The 10,082-nt window shown below is 38.4% G+C and overlaps 1 protein-coding gene across 1 annotated transcript; it reads right to left on the bottom strand.

Moving 5' to 3' along the window:
* Positions 1-429: 429 nt before the first annotated feature.
* Positions 430-1,970, bottom strand: LOC142748312 (nodal homolog 2-A-like). Its single transcript, XM_075855407.1, has 3 exons — positions 1,685-1,970; positions 712-1,415; positions 430-582 (listed from the first exon to the last, which is right to left on the bottom strand). The coding sequence occupies exons 1-3, from the start codon at positions 1,968-1,970 to the stop codon at positions 430-432; spliced, it is 1,143 nt and encodes a 380-aa protein (XP_075711522.1).
* Positions 1,971-10,082: the final 8,112 nt, after the last annotated feature.

The raw sequence follows: 10,082 nt of genomic DNA, 5'->3' as shown, positions 1-10,082 counted from the left end.
CATATTACCATAATTATTTGGACAAATATAATACCATAACTAGAAAACATATATTTGCTTAATTTCCTTAGTTATTGACTCTTTCAAAATCTGGTATAGGGCCCCCAAATATGACACCTATTTTATTTTTGGCCTTGGCCTCCTCATATAGGGCAGAGCAACCTTTTAGACCCTCAGTCTCCAGTGCCCAGCTGTGACTACAACCTTAGTACTCTCTATAGCTAAACCCCTGCCGTTCCAATGCTACACTCATCTTGTATGCGCGTGTGTGTGTGTGTGTGTGTGTGTGTGTATATACATATATATATATATATATATATATATATATATATATAAAAAGTTTTCCTTTAGGACCATCACAGGTTAGAACATATTCCAACTTCAGCACCTATGTCCGGTTATTACATGTGAAAGTTCTGTTCTGTAGTATCAGTGACATCCACATTCTTCAACAATCATATCTTCATGGTGCTTTAGAACCACCTTTCCTCCTTCATACATCAGCATGGATAATGGTTTTATCTTGACTGGGATACATGAGGAACAATCAACTCTATCTGAGTTGTACAACTTCACCAAACTCTAAAAAAAAAAAAAACATCAAATATGTTATCGAGGGACAGTAGAAATATGTTATTAACCAGAAAATATAAATGTAACTGTAAACATATTAAATACAAAGTGAAATTGTGGTGCAAACGTAATAATTACCTTGATATATGCATGATTTGTTGGCTGGAAGATCTCGCTCAGGGGAATTGGGCAGGCTCCCTCACATCTGTATGCATTGAATTTCTTGGGATAGATAATCTGGTCGCCCCATCCAATCTTCTCAAAGTCCATAATCATGTTTAGTCTCCTGCACAATGGTCTACCATCTTCAATAGATTTGGTGGGGATGTTGGCCATGATCATACCATGCTTTAAATTTCTGCCCTTTCTAGGCCTTGTGCCAGACACTGGGGTCATAACATACTTGGAAGACTCGACTGTCTGGATGAGGTTGGGATATCCATGGAGATTAGTAGGATTGTCCTTGGTAAAAACTACCAATACAACTCTGTCGGTAAACACTTTTGAACAGTTTTTTTCTTGACCAGTCTCTGACATTCCCTTATCCTCCATGTCTTCTTTATTATAAAAAAAATTTCCCTGGTGGAAATAAGACTGCATCATTCCGGTGATATTAAAAGCCCTTAAAGTGGATCCGATTTCACGGCTAAAGTCAACTTTCATCGACCCCAGGAAGCTCTTCCCTTCACCTTCTTTACCGTGATAGATGTTAAGGTTTACATTGTGGGTTCTCCCAGGCAAAGAAAGATGTAACCTCAGCTCTGCCAATCGTATTTCATTGTTGCTTGTGATAGAGGACATATCAAAGGACAATGCCCAATCATTTGTCTGTTGAGAGCAACCTGGTGACAATAAAATAAAATAAAATGAAGGTCAACAACCATGCCACATGATTAATACATGCCAAAAAAACATAATTATTAGAAAATATCAACAACTTGTATCTAAGGTAAGAAAATGATCAAACATAAAATACTCTTTGTTGTCTACAAAATGCATATACTGAAAAACTAAGAAAGAGTTAACCTATAATACATATTGCCATATTAGGTTCAACAGGTTGAACATATTAAAACTATCTCAACATAATTAATAAAAAAGTTGTACTTGCTTTTGGCGGTGAGGCTTAGGATAGTGTCAGAATCTTGAAGAACAGAATGTTCTAGACTGGATAGATCAGTTGTGTTTCCCATGATGAGGGTCTGGTAGAGTTGCATCATGAAGGGTGAGTGCTTCATATTTTGGGAGTGTGTCCTTCCATGTAGACTGGATGAAGCCTTTAAACCAAGGTTTGAATGTTGAAGAGGAATCTTCATATGTTTGTCCTGTAGAGAAGGCGGCCTTCCCAGAACCATGGAGATGATTGTGAAGTGTAAGATGGAGATCAACCAAGACATCTCTGCACAGGTCTTCTGTAATGTCTATCAGGAGATGTTGTTAAGACCCTCCTCAAGAATGAAGTGAGGTCTTCAGGGTTCTCTTACCTTTTATATCAAGGGATCAAAAGCCTCCATGTTAACACCTGTGGCCTTTCATGTATATAAACTTAACATCCAATACCAGAATAGACACTTCTCCAATTATGGTAATGAAGCAAGTCATTAGGTGACATAAATATTTGTTTATATATCAGATATGTCCTTTAATGTCTGTAAACCAGAAACTATGCTTGTGAATTGACACGTAGTAAGGACTATTTGGGGAAATACAGCTAATAGTTGTCGTTTTTGTAATGTGAATTGTTTACAGTCTCCACAACGCTAAATGGGTACAGTGATAAACGGTTAACCAATAAACGTTATATTGTTAACATTTGAACATTTAGTAAAACCAAAAAGGTATAAATATACCAATAAATAATGTAATACTATATGATTAAACTCAACAATGAAATATATGGTTAAAATATTTATGAAACGTGCCATATTTAAATGTGGTTAAAAAGAAAGATGAAATACCTGATCACAATGCATTGTTTTATTTTTTTTCCAACGTCTTTTAAAGTTTTTATAGGCTTCTCACCAGATGTTTTTTTTTTATATCTTACATTAACAAATATTTTTTTTTTATTTATAAGCTTAACATTTTTTAAGCATACTTAATAAATTTTAAAAAAGTTACAACTATGAACAACTCTTTTGATATATATCGATACACATTTAATACGCAGCCCGTAATTTAATACACAAGTCTGAACAATTTTATTTTAACGTGTTGGATGATAACATTTTTATATTTTAAAATGTAGTCCTGTGAATAACTTTTTCTGCTCCACCCCCCCCCCCCCGTTTCAACATGTGGTCAAATGTAGTATAATGTTATAGAACCTATATATAGGGCATACATATGCATCATTTTACACGACGGAACTCCTACGATATAATATAACACCAAAAACAAGAGTCCACAGAGTCTATAAGTCAAATGTAAAAAAACAATCACGACGCTGGATGGAGTCAGAACCTCCGCTGTGGCCAGAGCCGAAGAGGAGGGTAAGTTTACCACTATTATCTGCTGTCCAGTCCCTAAAAATCGATCGATAGATAACTAAAGAATCAGGCAGAACTTTATTACCCTCAGTGCAACATTTCAGCTCCTTGGTCTTGAGCCTTTCTCAAGCTGAACATTCTGTTCTTGAAACGTTCCACTGAGGGTAATAAAGTTCTGCCTGATTTTTAACCCCCTTATTTTCAATTGAACTACGGAGTGCTGCCTGATTCTTTGGTTATATATATATGGGTTGAGGGCCTGTTCCCCAGGGCCTGCACCCGCAAGCTGCCTGTGCTGCTGGACTTTTGGATAATAGATGGATAGATAGATAGATAGATAGATAGATAGATAGATAGATAGATAGATAGATAGATAGATAGATAGATAGATAGATAGATAGATAGATAGATAGATAGATAGGAGATAGATAGATAGATAGATAGATAGATAGATAGATAGATAGATAGATAGATAGATAGATAGATAGATAGATAGATAGATAGATAGATAGATAGATAGATAGATAGATAGATATAGATAGATAGATAGATAGATATACAAATGACAGAACAAAGAAAGCATTCCAGAAACTAATTTCAGAAAATATATGATAATCTCATCACAGGAGCATCTTGTCAATAAAATCAAACAGTAGGTGTTACTGCTAAATATAACACCCGCACCACAGGCATAAAACAAACTTGTAGCACCTAAGATATAAACGTGTTACAGGGCAAACAATGAGTTCTGTGGACTGTTCTATACAGGGTGGCAGCAATGCATTTGAAGTGAAAGATCAAAGTTTTCTAGAAGTGTAAGAAGTCTTAGTAAAACAATATGTTATGTAAAAATATAAACTCTGATAGAACTTATTTCTATCAGAGTTTATATTTTTACACGTATGGAAGCCTGGAGGCGGAGCCTAGTTGATTTGCTTTCAGTGTATGACTGACAGCTCTAATGCATTGCACTACATGGGTAGTGCAATGTATTAGAATAAAGATCAGAGGTGCAGGCCTTCAAGTCCACTATTGGGACAAAAGAAAAATTTAAGAAACCGTAAATATAAATATTGTACAAAAGTATAAAAATAAAAGTTTCAAGTTAAAAAAAAAAAAAAACTGTTTTTTTTTCCCTATAAGTCTTTTATTATAGGAAAAGAATGAAAATGTAAAAAAAAAGTACACATATTTGGTATCACCGCATTCGTAATGACCCAAACTATAAAACTATAATGTTATTTTTCCCACAAGGTGAACACCGAAAAAAATAAAAAATAAATAATCAATGCCAGAATCGCTATTTTTTGGTCACCACCCCTCCAAAAACAAAGAATAAAAAGTGATCAAAATGTAACATGTACCCCCAAAAAAAGCGGAGAAGATTAGGCACGATTTATCAGTGCGACACCGGCCACACATCTATGGATTATTTATTTACCGCATTATTATACCCTGATGTACTCTGCCCAGCTTACATATACCCTCACATTATAAACTGAAATACCAGCAAAACCCAAAACAAAACAACTACCAAGCAAAATCTGCTTTCCAAGAGCCAATGGCGCTCCCTCCCTTCTGAACCCTACAGAGTGCCTAAACAGCAGTTTATCGCCCCCACACATATAACATTGCCATACCCAGGTGAACCTGCGTAACAGTTTATTAGATATTTGTCTGCAGTGGCACAAACTGGGCACAACATATTGTGCACTAAAATATCAGGCATATTTTCACTTAACACCATCCGCTGCATATGAATTTCAAATGAAAAACACCTACAGGGTCAAAATGCTCACTACACCCATTAAAATGCCCTAAGGGGTGTAGTTTCCAAAATAGGGGTCACTACTTGGCAGTTTGTTTTACTATTCTACGTCAGAGCCCTGCAATTGTGGACCAATGCTGTAAAAAACACCAAAATAGGCCTCAAATGCACATGTTGCTCTTCACTTCTGAGCCCTGTAATCTGTCCAAGCAAATTATAAATGCCTTGAGGGGTATAGTTTCTAAAAGGGCTCACTTCTTGGGGGCTTCCACCGTACTCTAGTACCTCAGGGGTTTTGCTAATGCGACATGGCGCCCAAAAACCAAACCAGCAAAATCTGCATGCCAAATAGCGTTCCTGCATTTCTGAGCCATGCTGTGTGTCCAAACAGCAGTTTAAGACCACATGTGGGGTATTGCCGTACTCGGGAGAAATTGCTTTGGAAATGTTGGGCGGCTTTTTCTTCTTTATCCCTTATGAAAATGAAAAAATGCAACATTTTAGTGGAGAAAATGTTGATATTAATTTTCACAGCCTAATTCCAATAAATTCTGCAAAAAACCTGTGGGGTCTAAATTCTCACTATACCCCTAGATAGATTTCTTAAGGGGTGTAGTTTCCCAAATGGGGTAATTTTTTAGATATTTCTACAGTTTTGGTCCCTCAGGGGCTTTGCAAATGCGTCATGACATTTGAAAACCATTCCAGCTAAATTTGAGCTCCAAAAGCCAAATAGTACTCCTTCCCTTCTGAGCCCGCTGTGTGTCCAAACAGACATTTATGACCACATATGGAGTATTGCCATAATCTTGAGAAATTGCTTTTCAAACATTGGGGTACTTTTTATTCCTTGTAAAAATTAAAAATGTCTGCGTTTTATCAGAAAAAAATAAATTTTCAATTTGACTGCATAATTCCACTAAATACCCCTCGATAAATTCCATCAGGAGTGTAGTTTGCCAAATATGGTCACTTTTGCTGGCTTTCCACTGATTTGGTCCAGCAGGGGTTTTGCAAATGTGACATGGCGCCACAAACCATTCAAGCTAAATTTGAGCTCCAAAAGTCAAATAGCTTAGGAGCCCTCCAGTTTATTGCAACATATGGGATATTGCTGTACTCATTAGACATTGCTTCACGAATATTGGTGGGCTTTTTCTCCTTTATCTACTGTAGAAATTGAAAAATCTGAGCTAAAACTACATTTTATCAGAAAAAACGTAGATTTTCATTTTCACAGACTAATTCCACTAAATTCAGCAAAACACCTGTGGAGTCAAAATGCTCACTATACACTTCGATAAATTTCTTGAGGGGTATAGTTTCCAAAATGAGGTCATTTTTGGGGGGGTTTCCACTGTTTTGGTCTCTCAGGGGCTTTGCAAATGCGACATGGCACCCGAAAATCATTCCAGCAAAACTTGAGCTCCAAAAGCCAAATGGCGCTCCTTCCTTTCTCTGCCCTGCCGTGTGTCCAAACAGCAGTTTATTACCACATATGGGGTACTGCCGTAATCGGGAGAAATTGATTTTCAAACGATGGGGTGCTTTTTCTCCTTTATGCCTTGTAAATATTGAAAATGTTGACGTTTTTAATTTTCAATTCACAATTCCACTAGATTTAGCAAAAAAAAAACATATACCCCTTGATAAATTCCTTGAGGGGTATAGTTTGCCAAATGGTGTCTTTTTTGGGGGTGAGCACTGTTTTGGCACCACAAGACCTCTTCAAACCAGATATGGTGCCTAAAAAATATTCTAACAAAAAGGAGGCCCCAAAATCCACTTGGTGGCCCTTTACTTCTGAGGCCTGTGTTTAAGTCCAGTAGCACACTAGGGCCACATGTGGGATATTTCGAAAAACTGCAGAATCTGGGCAATAAATATTCATTTGCGTTTCTTTGGTAAAACCTTTTTGTGTTACAGAAAAAAATGGATTAAAACAGGTTTTATGCAAAAACGTGCTTTAATTCCTGTGAAACGCCTAATGGGTTAAGAAACTTTCTAAATGCTGTTTTGAATACTTTGAGAGGTGCAGATTTTAAAATGGGGTGATTTATAGGGGATTTCTAATATATATGGCCCTCAAACCCACTTCAGAACTGAACTGGTCCCGAAAAAAAAGGATATTGAAATTTTCTTGAAAATGTAAGAAATTGCTGCTAAAGTTCTAAGCCTTTTAACCTCCTAGAAAAATAGAAGGACGTTCAAATAATGATGCCAACATAAAATAGATATATGGGAAATATTAACTAGTAATTATTTTGTGTGGTATTACTATCTGTCTTACAAGCAGATATATTTAAGTTTAGAAAAATGCAAATTTTTTCACATTTTCACCAAATTTTGGTGTTTTTCCACAAATAAATACTGAATGTATCAACCAAATTTTACAACCAACTTAAAGTACAATGTGTCACGAGAAAACAGTCTCAGAATCGCTTGAAAAAATAAAAGCATTCCAAAGTTATTACCACATAAAGTGACATATGTCAGATTTGAAAAAAATGGCCTGGTCCATGATGCAAAAATAGGCTGTGTACCTAAGGGGTTAAGAGGTGTGTCCCAACACTTTTGTCCATATAGTGTATCTGACTTGATCCATTAGAAGCATTTTTCAACCAAGATGATTGTATTATACGGAGATCATCTAAGTGATATCCATATTATAACTCTTCTATTGTATCCTCCATATCTTATAAGTTATCTTAGGAGATGATGTTCCTCATAAGTTCTGTCTATATTAAATGGGTGTTTTCATCTTAAAAAGTGATGAACTAGAGCAGGGGTCTCAAAATCGGCCAGGTAAGTGGGCCACATATAGAAATAATTAGAAGTTGACGGGCTGCATCTCAACAATCCAGTTTTCAAGTTTAAGTGTCGCTAAATGCAGTCCAGTGGCTCAGTTGGCAGCATTTTGGCAGACACACAAATGTCAAGATTGGGCAGCCCCTTTTTAGATAGTGCCACAGAGACTTCTGTAGATACTGCCACAGTGCTCTCTGTAGATAATGCCACACACCCCTAGATAATGCCACAGTGTCCTCTATAGATAATGCCACAGTGCCCTCTGTAGATGCTGCCACACACCCACCCATAGATAATGCCACAGTGCCCTCTGTAGATACTGCCACAGTGCCCTCTGTAGATACTGCCACAGTGCCCTCAGTAGATACTACCACAGTGCCCTCTGTAGATGCTGCCACAGTGCCCTCTGTAGATACTGCCACACACCCACCCATAGATAATGCCTTAGTGCCCTCTGTGGATGCTGCCACAGTGCCCTCTGTAGATGCTGCCACAGTGCCATATATGGACAGTGATGTCAGGGGCTGGCCCAGAGCTAGAGTCCCGGAGCAGAGACGCTTCTAGCACTCTGCCTGGGACTCCAGCTGCTCTCCTGACATCACTGTCCAGCTCTGGGGAAGCCCTAGACATCGCTGTCCACAGAGTCCCGGAGCAGAGGCTATACTAGCGCTTTGCCCGGTACTCCGCTCTGGGGAAGCCACAGACATCGCGTGTTCATATATGGACAGCGATGTAAGGGAATTCCACAGAGTCCCGGAGCAGAGCCTATACTAGCGCTCTGCCCGGGACTCCGCTCTGGGGAAGACCCTGACAACACTGTCCGTATATGGACAGCGATGTCAGGGAGTTCCACAGAGTCCCAGACCAGAACCTGTACTAGCGGCTCTGTGTCCCGTGGGCCGCAGATGACAGCCACAGGGCCGCGTGCTTGAGACCCCTGAACTGCAGACTTTTTTTCTAATCTCATACAACCACTATCAGAAAACCAGCAGCGGGCAACTGTAAGGAAGAGGGCTCTGTGGCTGGCACTGTTATGAAGGTTGTCTATGGCTGACATTGTTATAGGTTTTATTTGGGAAAGGTCTTAAAGGTTGAAATGTAGTTTAGGTAGAAGGATACAGTTACTTATGTAAGAAGGACAGAGTTCCAGAATAAGGGTTTACATAAACTTATATGTAAAAAGAGTCTGACAGTTTGATTCTTTCATAGGATGATAAGGGAGGGAAAGTCTTAGAGTCTAATCTCGTTTTCTCCAATTTGTGGCATAGTTCGTCTTGGCTTGACATGCCATTTTCACACTTACGACCTTTTATCCAAGTGCAGTCAATGACTCCAAAGACAATCAAAGTTAATGCTAGGTGACAAATCAGTCACATGTGCTTGTATGATCTTAACATGTATGTCAGATGTATATGGAAACAGAAAATACCCTTACTAAGTACTCTATACCCCGGATTGCAAGATATACAAAAGAGGTAAACAAAAAGAGATAAAATAATATCTAGTCCAATTGTCACTCACATAAATATAAACCTTACTGTGGTGCTGTTATGGGGATGCAATGGCTGGTTCTTATGAAAGTATTGTAGCCATCACTGTTCTGGAGGCACTTTTGCTGTCTTTTATTATAGGAGATAGCTTTGTTGTCACTGCTATAGAGGTATTGAGGGTACTTTTGGAGCATTGTTGTGGCTGGCTCTTTTATGGGGTGTACTGTTAATCACAGCCATGCATGTTACCTCTGTATATATTTTGCCAAAAAAAGATATCAACATAGAGATTTCTCTACTAGGCTTCTAATCCAGCATTTGGCAAAACATAAATGGAAAGATCATGGATACTTTACCATATGTTTGCACAAACAAAAGTATATATATTTTTTTCAGTGCCTACAGTAATAGTATAGCAGGGTATTCTATTCAATACAATTTTTAAAAAAAATGTGCGCTAGATACAGACAGCACTTTTATAATTGCTTAGAAGCAGATATCCCCAAAAATTTCAAAGGCACCCCTATAGGGTCTAACAATTATGGTCACAGTTCACCCCATAATTGTCAGCCACAGTTCCCCTTCAAAATAGCCAGCCTCAGTCCATATAACTATCAGCCACAGTTCACCCTTATAATTACCCACAATTCACCACCATATTTTTTAGCAACAGTTCACCTTCATATTTGTCAGCCACAGCCCCCTATAACTGACAGCCACAGACCCCCATTATTACTGCCGACCACAGTGCCCCCTATAACTGTCAGCCACAGTCCCCCTTTTAACTTCCAGCAAAAGCCCCCCTTATAACTGCCAACCGCAGTGTCCCCTAAAACTGCCAGCCACAGTCCCTCTTATGACTACTGACACATTCCACCTCCCATAATTGCCAGACCAAGCCCTCTTATGATTGGCAGCCGCAATATCTCCCATAACTGCATGGAATACACGAGT

The sequence above is a fragment of the Rhinoderma darwinii genome, chromosome 3 (genome assembly GCF_050947455.1).
Source record: "Rhinoderma darwinii isolate aRhiDar2 chromosome 3, aRhiDar2.hap1, whole genome shotgun sequence".
In the NCBI taxonomy this organism is placed as follows: domain Eukaryota; kingdom Metazoa; phylum Chordata; class Amphibia; order Anura; family Rhinodermatidae; genus Rhinoderma; species Rhinoderma darwinii.
This window is presented reverse-complemented; position numbering and strand designations above follow the sequence as displayed.

Excerpts from the sequence above, each read along its gene's own strand:
- LOC142748312 (XM_075855407.1), bottom strand. The coding sequence starts at position 1,970 with ATGTCTTGGTTGATCTCCATCTTACACTTCACAATCATCTCCATGGTT. Across the intron at positions 1,416-1,684 it reads CCTAAGCCTCACCGCCAAAA|GTTGCTCTCAACAGACAAAT; the intron begins GCAAGTACAACT and ends TATTGTCACCAG. Across the intron at positions 583-711 it reads CAAATCATGCATATATCAAG|AGTTTGGTGAAGTTGTACAA; the intron begins GTAATTATTACG and ends TTTTTTTTTTAG.